General features: G+C 43.2%; 1 protein-coding gene across 1 annotated transcript in view; it reads left to right on the top strand.

Annotated features, from left to right (window-relative positions):
- The window catches only part of LOC138594311 (slit homolog 1 protein-like), an 84,038-nt gene that overhangs the window by 29,934 nt on the left and 38,770 nt on the right, over window positions 1–15,334 (top strand). Inside the window, exons 5-10 of the mRNA XM_069665371.1 lie at window positions 8,206–8,277; window positions 8,656–8,727; window positions 9,192–9,263; window positions 10,013–10,176; window positions 10,260–10,407; window positions 11,919–11,990. Of these exons, the coding sequence (XP_069521472.1) occupies window positions 8,206–8,277; window positions 8,656–8,727; window positions 9,192–9,263; window positions 10,013–10,176; window positions 10,260–10,407; window positions 11,919–11,990 (600 nt within the window). The remainder of the gene's footprint in view (window positions 1–8,205; window positions 8,278–8,655; window positions 8,728–9,191; window positions 9,264–10,012; window positions 10,177–10,259; window positions 10,408–11,918; window positions 11,991–15,334) is intronic.

Genomic DNA, 15,334 nt, shown 5'->3' with positions numbered 1-15,334 from the left:
TCAGTAAAACCTGTGTACAGGTAGACATGGCCTTAGAATCACGTTATCTGAGATAAAGCAAGAATGAAAGTTAGGCAAGAGAGGTCATGAACCTGTTGAGCTCAGTGTGTGCGTGGGTCATCCAATAATAGGAACATGTAAGTTTGTCACGCATCCGTTACAGTGTGTGTGTTTGTTGTAGCGTGTTTGTGGTGTAACATGCTCGGGTTGTGATGAATTACGGGGGCAGCCATGTTCCCTCTGCGTGTTGTGTGTGAGGCTAATACTTAGCATGTGTGTGTGGTGTGTTTGCGTGTCGGTTCGGAGAGTGTGAGTGTGTGTTTTTGTCCCTCCATGCCGTGTTGTGTGTGTGTGAGCTCTCTGCCTGCAGCTCTGCGGTTTCAGAAGTAAAAACGATTTTCTCTCACTCCATCCGTCTTTTTTTGTGCCGAAATATTTGTTTTTTATCTGAGTTTAAAAGTTAATTAAAAGTACGTTGAAGGAGAAATGTTTAAAGAACAGCAGACGTATTTGTTCTCGTGTGTAATCTTGTGGATCCGTCTGATTTCTTGTCTGACATATTTTGAAATCTGGGTTCATTTCTCATTATTTGTGTGCAAACGTGTGTGTTCGTAAGAGTGTGTGTGTGTGTGTGTGTGTGTGTGTGTGTGTGTGGCAGGTCTTTCTCGGGTCATCCTCTCTAACTGTGGTTTCCTGGTTGACCACAGCTGTCTGCTCTCTGAGGCTGCATCTGTTTTGTTCTTCACATCTGCTTCTACCTTCAGCTCCTCTCCTCTCTCTCTTATTACCTCTCTTTCCTCCTCTGGCGGCCTCGTCGTGCAGGTGATGACTTATTTAACTTGTTTGTTCTGGGTGTGTGTTTGTGTGTGTGAGGCTGAGGAGGGGGCCAGACTATAACAATGAAATATTAACCGTGTTGTTCCTCAGAATCTGTCTGCTGACCCGCCTGGAGGAGGGGTCAAACATGACAGTGTGTGTGTTTGTTTTGAGTGTGTGTGTAATCTCATTAGATGCAGTGGAGTCTCCTCAGTGGACCCATGTTTATAATGTTCATAAGTCCTTTAAAAAACTACTGCAGTAACTTCGTCTACTTTCTTCATGTGTTAGATTTTAGTGCTCTTGTATCCATATTTAAATCCACATTCAGTCATATTGTGTGCTTCTCTGTGAGCATTACATCACAAACTGACTGTCTTGTTATCTTCCTGTGGGTTGTGCAGAAATCAGCAATGGCTCTGATCTGGTCCTGAAAATGTTGTTAAAGCACCCGATGCTGTTTGGTTCTGCACACGCTGCTTGGAGAGTTGTAACTTTAATGACTCTCTGATACTCTGCTGAGAGTCTGATCTGTTACAGGGGCTCATTTCCCCCTCACACTTGAAATCTGTAAGCCACACTTTGTGGAACATGATGAATGAATGCTCGTCATGTTGCATTTGGAACTTGTTTTGACTGAATGAATGAGACTGCGGGCTGCACGGTGGTGCAGTGGTTAGCGCTGTCGCCTCACAGCTAGAAGGTTCAGAGTTCGAGTCCAGAAATGTAAATGTAGTTGTGAAAGATATGTCCAAACTTAATGTGCAAACTTAACGTTATTTACTGCGAGCATTGGGCTCCCTCTCAAACCCGTCCATCCAACCTCCACCCTGTCAAAGTCTGTTTCCAGGTTGTAGCACGAGAATGCTGACGAGCTTTGCATTACAGATACTGCAGTTGAATTGTCTGCATCAAGGTGCAGTAGTTAGCGCTGTCGCTAGAAGGTTCCTGGTTCGATTCCCTGTTCAGACGTAGTGGGCCTTTCTGTATAGAGTTTGCATGTTCTCCCTGTGCATGCGAGGAAGCGTTCCAGCATCCTCCCACTGTCCACAGACATGCTCGCTAAATTGCTCGTAGGTGTGGCTAAAGGGCTAAAGGTGTAAATGGTAAATGGACTGTACTTATATAGCGCTTTTCTAGTCTTTGCGACCACTCAAAGCTGCTTGTACACTACATGTCACATTCACACGTCACATTCACACACATTCATACACTGATGGCAGAGGCTGCTACCTAAAGTCAATCAGTCATCACATTCATATCCGTTGCAATTTGGGGTTCAGTGTCTTGTCCAAAGACACTTGGACATGTAGCCTGAGGGAGCTGGGGATCGAACCTCCAACCTTACGACTGAAAGACGACCGATTCTACCACTGAGCCACGGCCCTGTGATTGACAGGTGATCAGTCCAGGTGTAACCCCGCCTCTCGCCCGATGACAGCTGGGATAAGCTCCAGCAGGATAGATAATGGATGAATGGATGGACGTGCGCTCCACTCACTCATTCATTCACTCATTCGCCCTCTACGACCCAAAACAAGATCTCATTCTGACAGACAGATAATGGATGGGCTGTGACTGATGCTTTGATATCTCGAGATAACGAGATAAACGCATGTCCGCTTAGGGCTTCTGTAATAAAATGATCTATTATTCTAAAGGTGGTTTGTGGAAGAAGCCGCAGCATATTTCTAAACTTTTTTTGCCTCATAGATTTGAATATAAAAGCCAGCGAAGTGTGCAGACTTACAATCTGTCCAGTTAAAAATATAATCACGATATTTTCCAAACTGATCGACAGTGAAAATGTATTTTTTGCACTTATTTTGTTGCTTGTTGAATAAAAACATATTTGGAAATACTTCGTCTTAGTTTCGTTGGCCTCTCTTAAGTGAGTGAATGTTTGCTTTAGAATAAAGTTTAGTAACAAGTGCTAAAAATAAACTTATTTAAGAACAAAACAGAATTGAAATTAGAAATAGAGACAGACGTTTAAACCAGCAGTCACATATTTACACAGAAACTAACCCCTGTTTGACCCTTACGTTGGAAAGATGGATGGATCGAGAGGTGAAGAGTAGAAGACGATCAGGAAACGAAACGAGTGGGAAAGTTTACCTTTCTCACCCTCAGCTGTGAGCAGGGAGCGAGGGATGGAGGGAGGAGGAGGGAGGAGGAGGATATTGGATCGACAGGAGAGACGGAGGAACAATGAGACGATGAAGAGGAGCGAGAGAGGGGAGAGGGGAGAGGGAGGACACGGACACAACGGATGACTGAGCGGATCAGAAAATGAATGGAGGAGATAGCAGGAGAGAGAGAGTCAATATTGTGAGACCTACTGTCCGCACACACGCACACACACACACACACACACACGCACACACACACACACACACACACTCGTCCAGCTGTGACCAGTCTGTGTTTCCCTGCAGTAAACATCATATCCAGCCTGCTGGTGTCCGAGCAACACATATCCTGACAACCTGATGGGAAAGCATCTTTAATATTGGTGTGTGTGTGTGCCTGTGTGTGTGTGTGTGTGTGTGTGTGTGTGTGTGTGTGTGTGTGTGTGTGTGTGTGTGTGTCTGTGTGTGTGTGTGTGTGCCTGGACAGGAAAGAGAGAGAGCTGTCTTATGATGTCCCTAATATGTGTGGAAAGTAATTATAGAAATAACTATGCATAGAAGTATACGTAGAAGTAACACGTTGCTTCTCACACACACAGACACGAGGAGGCCTGTTTTTGGCGTCTGTGTTAGGGTCACCTGCAGCTGCTGTTTCCAGGTCGGCTTTCTTCCTGTCTCACACGAGGCTAACGTGAAACAGTCTTTATGGTTGAGTAAAAAGAAAATAGACTATTTCTTTTGGCTGTTCAGTTTGTAGCTTTGACTTTTTTCTTCCTTCATTTCTGTCTTTTCACACGCACACACCAGCTGTCAGCCAGACATGATATCCTCATCAGCCCGCTGTTTTCTTTGTGTTTCAAATGGCACCGTCTTTTCCAACTATATCATCAAGCCAGTTATCAGAGAAGCAAGTGTAGCTGAAGTTAGTGGCAGCTTGAAGGCCCACTGTAGAGCATTGGAGAAACACTAGCCCCTTTTTACACTGCCAGTTCAAGGCAGGATTATTACGCCTCTGTTATGCCTCATCTTCTGCGGAAGATGCGCCGTGTGTGTGTATTTGAAGTACGCGCTGTTTGTTTACACCTCGCGCATGTTTTGCTTCCGCAACGCCGGAACGCTGTTTGAAAACACACACTGGGGCAGCTTCATGTCGGCGTTGCTTGGTTCAAAGTTAACTGACAGGCTGCATGACGGCGGAGGTTTTAGTTACTGGGCCCATTTGTTTTGGAAGCGAGGAGGAGAATTGTGAGCAATGAACACTGAAGGAGTCCTAACCTATAAAAACATCTGGCCACTCAGAAACGAGCTACAGCAGCTTTGCTTGCAGCCCCTCCTGACCTCCTCAGTTGGCAGAAAAGTGTCTGAGAATGACTAAAAAAGGAGAGCAGCAGCAAAGGGTCATTTGGCAAGGCATGCTGTTGCTCCTATAACGCTCTATGAAGTCAATGATTATTTGAACTGTCAGTGTTTCATGGGGCATCCCTCATAAATATCTCGGTGTAGCTGATTACATTGGCTGCATCTCCCTTGTTTTTCTGGGCTTTTTACAAACAATAAGGTCAGACCTCAACAGTGCACACGGTCATGCAAAACAATGTGACTGCTATCAGTGAAGCCTCAGAGCAGTCGGAATCTAAAGAGGACTGTCTGGACACCAAGGAAGTGTGATATGTGCTTGCACAACTATCCTGATATATCCAGCTGACATGTTTGATTTTCCTGTGGGTGCTCAACATCCCCCCAGGGGTGCCCGACCTCCTGACCACCCTAAGAATCATCATCTATGTACTTTATCATGTATTATGTTATCACCTCTAAAATGTCACCTCCACACAGGGTTAACCATTTGCAAAGCTTCCAGCTGTGTTTCCTGATTCCTTATTTGCTGCTTATATTCCCGTGTGGATGTAAAGCTTACTGGACGTGAGCAGAGAGGGACACACAGTCAATAATAAGCAGTCACTTGAGCTCTCTCTGAAACCAAGCAGAAAAACTGGATGTGCATCTGGACTTTCCCTTTCTCCTCCGTCTCTTCCTATCAGGCCTCCAATTCTCTCCCTGTCTCCATCACCATAACTGCCCCTCTCTTCTGCTCCACCTTCTTCCCAACCATTCTTATATCTCTTTATTTGCTCTTTCTTCCTCAGTCGACTTGTCCTCCTTTCTTACACCCTGTATATCCCTCATCACCTCCTCCAGCGGTTGCTTCTTGTCTCAGACACCGCAGAGCTTTACGCTCCACCAACACAGTGATACCTCTGGTTTTAACGCAGACCTCAGACTGTGTCACGTTAAGTTGAAGTTAGTTTGCTCTTGTTTTGCCCTCCTGCTGTATTTTATTTCAAGCTGTCTCTCTGCTTCTAACCGCTGACCTCTCTGTAATACTTCCTCTGGTTTGGCCACACAGAGGAGAGCGCTGGTTTACCACCGAAATGTTGACAGCAACAGAGCTGTAAGAGACAGAGTGCACAGACTGATGGGAGACAGATTGGAGATGCAGACTGTCTGTAGTCACGGGAGCCACCTTTACAGAATGTGATGCTCAATGCAAAGGGTGAATAAGAGTGTTGGGTGGATGGTACTAAGGGTAGCACAAAAGAAGGCCACAACCAGACCTAAATCTAAGGGTTATAGTCTTTGTACGGTGGCCATTTAAGGACAAATCAAAGTCGTCTTGTTCATTTAAGATCTACACTGACAGTCTTGAATCAATCTTGGATCCCATTGGCTAATGTCCGTCTCCGTGTGCTGCATTGTTTACAGTCCGACCAGCAACTTAACAATTAATTTTATGGAAGCAAATGTGACCATATTTGCACGAGAGGGTGGAGCTGAAAGCCCATATAAGTTAACCCAAGTACTATAGCTAGCTAGCTTGGTTAGAAGGTACATCTTCAGGTTACAGTGATACTAATTGGAATGCTTTTCTTTTGCCAGCAGAAAACAGGCTTGAATAGAAAATGGGTCCACTGGAAAAAATGAGCAGCCAAATGTCCTTCAACCAAACGCTGAATAAGAGAATTTTAGCAGGCAAATTGTTAAAACTAACATAACTTTAAAAGAGTCAAAGTTCTTAGATTAAAACACGAACAACACCAAAACAAGTTAACAGCTTTCAAAAATGTACACATGTCCATGAATGCACATTGCGACGCCTACATTCTGATTGACAGATTGCAGATGTAGCAACTTGTCCACCACAAGATAGCTAAACACTAAAGTATACCCTGCTCTGTTGCCTGTTGAGCTGACTACATGGACATCATGCTGTAAAGAAGAAGACTTGACACTAGAGATTGAGAGCATAAGATTGTGAAGTCGCACCCTGCTGGCCATTGGAGAGACTGCATGTTTAAGACCCCGATGCTATAACCTTGTTGTATGCAGACTATGGTTGGACTTGGAAAACTACAGCTGTTTTTAGGCTCATTGTTGCTTCTTAATGCTAACACTACCAAGCTAATATACTGTACCTACATTTAGCATGCTAATATCCAAGTTAACAACACAAGGATGCTAACAAGCCGTGTTTTTTAGCATCTTAGCACCATCCTCTGGCCAAACTTGGTATTCAGGTAGGAAAATAAGCCGTTAAAAATATCTAGACGGTTGGTGTTGTGCCCAAAAGCTTTTTATTTGCCTCTAAAGTCATCGCCACCCAAGCACCTTCAGGTTCAGCTCACTAAGAGCTAAGGTCCAGTGTTACATCCTGCTGTGTGAATTAAATCATTGTGTTGTTGGTTGTGAAGCAGCAGCGGAGGTCTCAGACGGTAAGTGGGTGTTTCCTCCTCTGTCAGCCTCTCTGCTCTGACCCTGACGTTAATGGAGTGTGTCTGAGGTCCTGCAGGGCAGCCAGTGATGATGTACATCCTCCTCTGTGGTCTGTCTCACACACACACACACACACACACACACACCTAACTTTATCCCTACAGCTTTCCTTTTATCAGTCAGGTTCTTGTTGTTGTGCATCAATTCCTTCTTTCACCTTTACACCTCTTTTTGTTGGATGTGTCTCTCTCTACTCTTCCTCCTTTTCATCAGTGTTGTCGGGCTGTTGTAGCTTTGACCTCTCGGCTCTCAGTCTGTTTGTCCCTGTGGGATGGAGGGAGGAACTGCATTAAGATAAGGAGGAAGTGTTTAGATTGTTACGATGGTAATGGTGCAGATCAGCCTGAGAGTAACTGGACTTATAGTGGATGAAAGCTGCAGGATGAGCCAGAGTTCACCAGCTTTATATGCAGAAACAAACCTGGATATGAAACTGAAGTATACAAGGTAAAGGTGTGTTTAGAGGAAGAGGCGGGACGTCAATACTGCGGCTCCACCAGCCGATCTCTACTGCACACGCTCTGGATACAAATATGAACGAACAATATCTTGGCTTTACTTTGGTTCAACGAGAGGAGGTGGAGATGTCATCCATCTTTATACAGTCAGTGGTAGTGACCAAGTCATATTGCCATCATTCGTAGTGTTTCCATAAATATATTTTTTATATTATTTTTTATTTTATATTTTCATGATAATTCATGTAGCCTGGGCCTGATACAAACATTAGTATTAACGCAGAAGTAGTGGGGTATGTCAGTGCGTCGTTGCTATGGAGACGGTCAGCTGTGTCTCTGTGCGTTCCGTTGCTTTGATGTGAACGGCCCAGTTTTAGAACGTTTACGATCAGATGTCGGGGGACTCTTTTTGGCAGATGCATCCAGTCTCGTTGCGAATCGTTGATGTGAACTGACCTTTAGACAATGTTATGTGAACGTTCCCTGCTAGCTGGGAGGACTTGACTTTGGCAATATGCTTGAGTGCAATATAAAGGGATTGTGCAACAGATCAAATGTCCTGTGTGTGTCTTCAGTGTTATATTTCAGATATTTTTTACTGCTTTACTTTGTATTATTTCATGCTATAGTCCTATTGTTTTTATAAGCTCTTTTTATCTTTGCACTGGGAAAGGTTGCATTCAATTTCGTTGTGCATGTACAATGACAATAAAGAATATTCTGTTCTAAAAAGAAGGACTGTATGGAAACGCCTTCGCCTGTTACTTCTTATGTAACAAACATTTAACCCAAAATGACTGATCAGCTGACGTTTCATTAACTTGCCTTTGTCTTTGGGCAGCACCATCTGCCATGAAAGAACAATTTAAGCTTGAACATTAAAAGCCTGAGGATAACTGTTTTTCTACTGTGCTCTAAATTGGTATTTCTCAACAGGAAGTCTCTCTCTCTGTTTTTTTGTTTTTCAGGGACGTGAGTGAAAATTTCATCCAGGCGATCCCGAGGAGGGCCTTCAGAGGGGCCACGGACCTCAAAAACCTGTGTGTGGAAGTATAAGCACACACACACACACACACACACACACAACGCACAAAACAAAGGTATATAAAGGTACAAATAGTGGATAAAACAGAAACCTAACCTTAGATTCACAAAGATGCTCCGACACGCTGCGGCTTGGATGGAAGCGATTTCCAGCGAGCATGTTGTTCAGCTTTTCTCTGACAGAGTTTCAGTTGTAGGTCAGACAGTTAAAGGGAGGCAGGAGGAGGTTTCTCTTATGAGAACGCTACACACATGTTCAGGAGCACAAAGAGATATTACATACACATTTTGTCCACAGGGGGCGCTAAAATCAACACAAAAAATGGATTAACTGATTGTAAATAATGGTGGCGTTGTGTTCTTTTCATTTTCAGTCAGCTGGATAAAAACCACATCAGCTGTATAGAGGAGGGGGCGTTCAGAGCTCTGCGATCTCTGGAAGTCCTGTGAGTATCCTGAATCTATCTCTGTTAGAATATACTGCATTCACGTATATATCCATCTATAAAGTACATCTCTGTTTTAACCTGGTGTCTTCAAGACTTTGAATTGTTTGTTTTTAACGTCACAACAAAATAATACTGCCATAAAAACTGTCTTTTCCTCTTCTTTCTTCCTTCTGCCATCCATTCTTCATGTTTTCCTTTAATTCCTCTCAACATTAAATATTTTAAATGTCTGTTCTTCTCATACTCCCATCATTTCTGTAAAAACTATCATTATTCCTGTCTTCTTTTTATCTTCTTCTCTCACCCTTCTTCCTCCAAATGAATCCTCCTTCACTCTTTCTTTCCCCCTCTCTTTTCTCTCTTGTTACTTTTCTTCTCCTCCTCTCTCCCTCTCATTGTTTACTACTTTTCCTCCATCACTCTCTCTCTTTATCTTCTCCCTCTGTCTCCCTCTCTTCCAGCACGCTGAACAACAACAACATCAGCAGTATTCCCGTCTCCAGTTTCAACCACATGCCGAAGCTTCGTACATTGTGAGTCCTGCACCTCAGTGCACTACATTACCCAGAATGCTGCAGTCAGATACTACTTTCTTATTTTTATGTGCTACTTTTCCCCTCTCTTTCTTCCTTTCTTATATCTTCCTTTATTTCTCCTTTCATCTTATATTCTGGTTAAATTCCTTTCTGCTGCACTACTTCCTTACCTCCTTCCCTTTCACTTCTCCCTTATGTCCTTCCACCTATCCACTCCTTCTCATTTGGCCCATTTTCCACCCTCCGTCCTAACATTGCTTTCCTTTTGCTGTCCTCTACTTCCTCTTCTCTGTCATCCAACTCTTCCCTCATTCCCTGCACACTTCCTTTTTCTACCCTCCTTATTTTCACTTCACCCCCCCATCCCTCCTTCACCTCTTCCACCGTCTTTTCTCATTTGCTCCTTCACCTTCTTCCTCTCTTTTGTCCCCCTCTCCCCCTCCTTCCCTCTATACCTACGTTTACTTCCCTCCATCTTTTCACTTTACTCCCCCATCCTTTCTTCACTTTTTCCTCCCTCATTTCTCATTTGCTCCTTGCTTCCTTCCTTCACGCCTTCCTCTTTCCTCCAACTCTTTTCTCCTTCCCTATACAACTCAATTTTCTGCCTGTCATTTTATCCCCGTCTTTGCCTTTTTGTCCCTCTTCCTTCCTTCTCCCTTTCCTCCATTTCTCCTTCTCTTTCTCCCCTCCCCTTCTCTACCTCTCCTTTCTCCCCCCCCCTCTCTCCTCCTCTCCTCTCCCAGTCGTCTCCACTCTAACTCTCTGCGCTGTGACTGTCACCTGGCCTGGCTGTCTCCATGGTTGAGGCAGCGGGCGGCGTTAGGCCTCTACACTCAGTGCAGCTCTCCCCCGACGCTGAGGGGCCTCAACCTCGCCGAGCTGCGCAAGAGCGACTTCGCCTGCACAGGTAGGGAAACAGCAAAGTGACAGAACAAGCTCGGCTCCAGGTGTGGGCGATGGAGATGAAGTTTTTGTGTCGTGTGTTTGCAGGTCACGGCGGTAGCGCCTTCGTCCAGCCGTGCAGCCTTGCGTCCGGCTCCTGTCCTCCCATGTGCTCCTGCAGCAACAACATCGTGGACTGTCGGGGGCGGGGCCTCACTGCTATCCCCGCCCACCTGCCAGAAGCTATGACTGAGATGTGAGTGTCCCCGAAGAAACATTGCGATTCGTGCATGTGTGTTTCTGTCAAATTGCAGACATTATTCCCCAAAATGTTGGAGACTTAACTTTTAATTTATACCGTTTCTAAACCCTGCTTCACTTCAGCAGGGAGACAGGACAGTTTATAACAGCAGGTAGTAAGTAGGACAAATCTGATCACTAGAAGATACAGACTGTAACACGTTCTTTATATTTCAGCCAGCATGTAAACGCTCTGATGTTTGATCCACTATCAAAGGTTCTTTCTGCAGCATTTAGACACAAACATAATGAACTCATGTCGGCTGGCAGAGATGGAGACCGTTGTGAGGCTGAGTGGTGTCAGCAGCCCTGTAAAGACAAACCAGAGCACACAGCAGAGGGGATTTAGCTTGATTGTTAAAAGCTACATGCGTAGAACCAGTTACACACCTGATGGTTCACAAAAAGATACACACACTGACTCAGTGTCCACCAAAGATTTTATTATTTTATTTGATTTTATATCTGTAGTTTTATTACTTTCATTATAATGCTTCTTGTTCTTTATTAGCTTATAATCAGTCTTACTATGAAGCACTTGGAACCGCACAAACCTGTATTAAAGGTGGTAAACAAACATTATTACAAATTATTGATTTAACGCAAACATTTCGCGTAACTAAAATTTTTAGGCCTTTATTGTGTTTTTTTGTCCCAATTTCCCCGAGAGAAAAACTTTGGGTTAGCTGTTCAATCTCACTTCATAAGTACGGTGGACAACAACAGTTTCCATTAGAAGAAACAGGCTGCAAATTCAACAACACGTGCAAAAGTGGAAAAACAAATGCATCGAGGGAAACGCGCTGCAAATGAAAAAACATGCTGCAAAAAGCCAAAACAAATGCATTAACATCAAACGTGCTGCAAATACAGACGTGATGCAACACAAACACAGAAAACACATGCAAACAAAAAAGGCTGCAACACTACGGAAGTGCTCCAGGCCTGTAGGGGGCGCTCTCCCGTCTATAATAAACCTGTTACCCTGAGCGTTTTCACATTTGCAGCATGTTTCTGTCGTTGCATTTGTTTTAGTCTTTTGCACGTGTTTCTGAATTTGCAGCCTGTTATGTTATGTTATGTTATGTCATGTTATGTTATGTTACCAACGGTGGCCATGTTGACCTCCGTACACAAGCTGCTAAAAACATAAGCCACAAAGAAAAAGCAACACATATTTTTTTGATCTAAACTTTTACGTCCTGCCTTTCCTATAAAACATGAAGCAGTTTTAGTTTCACTTTGAATCAGAATCATGTGAAATGGGTCGACAGGAGGCCAGAGCTTTGAATCCATGTTGCATGTGGACATAAGTTTGAAGAGTCTGAATGGAAAGCCTGTGAGTGGAAGTGACATCCAGCTGGCAGCCGTGCTGTGTTGTGAAACAGGCTGCAGAAGGCAAATTATTAATGTCTGTCTGTCTCTGTCTGTCTGTCTGTCTGTCTGTCTGTGTCTCTCTCTCCTCAGTCGTTTGGAGCAGAACGGCATCAAGTCGGTCCCCCCGGGCGCCTTCACCTCCTACAAGAAGCTCCGTCGAATGTGAGTGCTCAAAACTTTACCTACACAGTGTAAAAGAGTGACAGAGATAAAGGCTAATAAATAAGGTCACTTGAGGAGGAGGATATGTTGGCTACCTTGCATAGTGGACTTCAGCCAAAGAGGCACAAAATTAATGACTGAATGAATGAATGAATACATGGAGAAACAATTTATTAGAAGACATTCATTTAGAAAAAGAAACAGGTTTTGATTCTGTAGTCTCAATCCTGGTTTCTCTACACTGTCTTCCTGTTACTTTTAGAATTGATTTTAAGATTGTACTGATCACTTTCAAAGCACAGATGGGTCTGGCTCAAAGCTACATCGCAGCCTTAGATACTCATGTGGGGCTCTTCTGCTCGCTCCTAAGTCGAGGCTTGAGTCTAAAGGAGATCGTGCTTTTGCTGTCAACGCCCCGAGACTTTGGAACGACCTGCCTGAGGAGATAAGGCTGCAAAATCAACTCACTTTTGCGTGATGTCGTCTTCTTATTGACTTTAACCATTTATTCTTATTTTATCTTCTTGTTGCTTTTATCTCTTTTAGTTCTTTTATGTCTTTTATTTCTATTTAATGTTTCTACTTCTTCCTGCTTAATTTTTTCTCTTTGACTGCTTTTTATTTTTTATTTACCCCTTCTTCTCTGTTTCCTCTCGGCTGCGTTCTAACCTTTTTCACATCTTCTGCCTGTGTTGTGTGGGTCCTTCTGTTGCTTAGTTAGTTTTGTGATTTGCTTTGCTTGGTCAAAACTAGAGCTTTGTAAACTCTTGTTTTTAAAGGTGCTATATAAACAAAGTTATTAATATATTATTCAGAAGGTTTTAGCAGCAGGTTTCTGTAGACTGTTAAATAAATCAAACAGCTGAGCTCTACTTACAGTTTAAATTTAACCTGCATTAGTGTACCTGGGTTAAGATACTTGAAAAAGGTTAATGTCAATCATTGATGAGCTCTTCTTGAAAAGAAGCAAATACTCATGAATTACAATTCAAATTTCAATTAATGAATATTTATTGAACTCTTGAAGCTTTTTGTTGTATTATTGAGACAGACATAATAATATAATCAAATATATGTGTATTTTTTTAGACAAACATGGAGTTTCACATCAGCAGTGAAGCTACTAGAATTTTCTTAGATAATCTGTATTCTTTAGGCTCCACCCCTTGAGTTTCATCTCAACCAATGAGATTGCAGGATATCTGCCTCCAGAGGGGCAAACTCTGATCTGCCAACTGGATCCCTCTCCTCTCCCTCCGTCTCCACTGCTCAGCGAGCTGTGGTTTCTCTGCTCGACATAACAAACAGCCCCTGTGGATTTCAGCATGGAGGAGCGCGTGATTTGTGTCAGACGGCACAAAAGTGCAGTCCCCATCAGAGGCCTTTCAGGGGTCCTGCATGATAAATCAAGCGCGTATCGCTGTGATCTGGGGAGTTCGACCACAATAATGGCTTCATGTACTTTTATTTCTCTCTGTCTTTGTGGGTTTTTGTTCTCTGTCCACTCTCACTGCGTCTGTCTTTCTCTTCTCTTTCCATCCTCAGGCATTCTCTCTCCGTCTTTGTCCCTCTGTGGTTTTCCTTTTCCTCTCCGTCTTGTCCCCCCCCTCTGGTCGTCTTACATCATCACTGTGAGACTGTCCCGAGCTTTAAGGGTAGGCCTGATTACATTACCAGGCTGGTTTAAGTGGTTTCCTCTTAAGATTTATTGTGACAGTGGAGCGACGGACGTGTGGCAGCAGAACAAGGATTTTATAATCGGACATGTTGCGGTCTGGCCCGAACAGACCAAATCAGAGATGTAAGAACGTAGAGTTGGCCAGCAGAGCGGCTGAGAGTCTGCATACGAGTCTGTCAAGCTCACTTACAGTCGAGTCATCTCATTGAGAGGGGTTTCATCTCGTTATACACGTCTTTTATTTAATTCAGTTTGATTCGGGGGTTAGAAATGAACAATAAAACCATTCATGTGCGCTTGACCCCAGAAGAACATAAGAATGTTGCACAAAGAGGAAACTAAACAGCTTTCAGTTCTAATAAAAACATACAGCGACAGATTGAACAGGGTTTCTGCAGCTCCTTTAAAAAATCTTAAAAGGTCTTAAATTAAAATCAGGGAAATTAATGTCTTAAATTTAGCATAAATTTGCAAAAGGGTTTACATTTGTGGACGGTGCGCTTAAGGCTGATGGGAAGATTGTCATGCAATGGTCATTACCGTAACAATAATCTCTATTACAGATTCTACATTGTAGAATTGTCTACATAGTAGAATCTGTAAGCAGGGACGTGGATTTCCGGGAAGGCAAGTGTTCTGGTTTCTATTTGAACTACATTTGTAGTCCGAGTGATATTGACCAATCACGTATCAGAAGGCTCCGGCGTTTGAAGGAAAAACAGGAGAGCAAAAGAAGGCAGAACGTAATCCGCCGTAGTGACATCGCGGCTCCCATCAGTGTCATCTGATGATGATTTAGCTTCTTATTAATCTCTATAAACAGATATCTGCAGTAAGTTAAGCTAACAATCTGTTCTAAATCTAAAATTTAACTTGAGATGAATTCCCTTGATGCTGTGTCACGAAAGCTGTTCAGCGTCCAGATTTCCCGACTTCCTCGAATGCATCAGATCGATCCGACCTCCGTTCAACAGACAACGATTTTAAAAGTTTTCTTCTCCTCTTGAGGACAGACCTGACAACGCTTGCATTTTTACGTCTTACAAATCTGCATCATGATGTTGAAATTTCGCCAACGGTAAGACCCGCTAATAACAAGTAAGGTGCAATTAATGCCGAAAGACATTCACGTCAGGGGGTGAAAGCTGTCAAGATCTCGAAAGCATCAGCGCTACACAGCAGCTAGTGGTAGTGAGGCTATGCCTTAAATTGTTGAGGTCTTAAAAAGTTCTTAAAAAGCTAGAATTTGGTTTTAAATATGGTCCAAGGACCCTGTTTAAAGAAAGCCTTTTAAACAGTAAGATTGTAATTGTAAAATAAGAAAGAATCACAAACACAGAAATAAAAACAACCAGTCAAAGGTTAAGCTAGCCAAATAACTGATGGTAACAGATGTAAAAGAGAGTTTTTAAAGCAGTTGAAGTTGCCCTGATGTCAGGCATTTTCAGACTGTAGAAGCTGTAGAAACAAAGTCTTCATTCCTGTCGTGTCTGAATCCAGACAAAAGATAAACTAAAGTCAAACAATACCACAAACTTACTGATCGAGGCAGAGGTAGAGCAGCAACTCCTGTGTGCTGTGGGGTTAAATTGCTGTTTTTTTCAACGGAGTTTGGTGGCTTTGAAGGGGGCGATATCACGGCTGTTTCTGGTTTAAAGAATTACAA

Source organism: Semicossyphus pulcher, unplaced genomic scaffold, assembly GCF_022749685.1.
Source record: "Semicossyphus pulcher isolate SPU_LCO1_2020_fin unplaced genomic scaffold, fSemPul1.0.p SCAF_17, whole genome shotgun sequence".
Taxonomy (NCBI): domain Eukaryota; kingdom Metazoa; phylum Chordata; class Actinopteri; order Labriformes; family Labridae; genus Semicossyphus; species Semicossyphus pulcher.
This window is presented reverse-complemented; position numbering and strand designations above follow the sequence as displayed.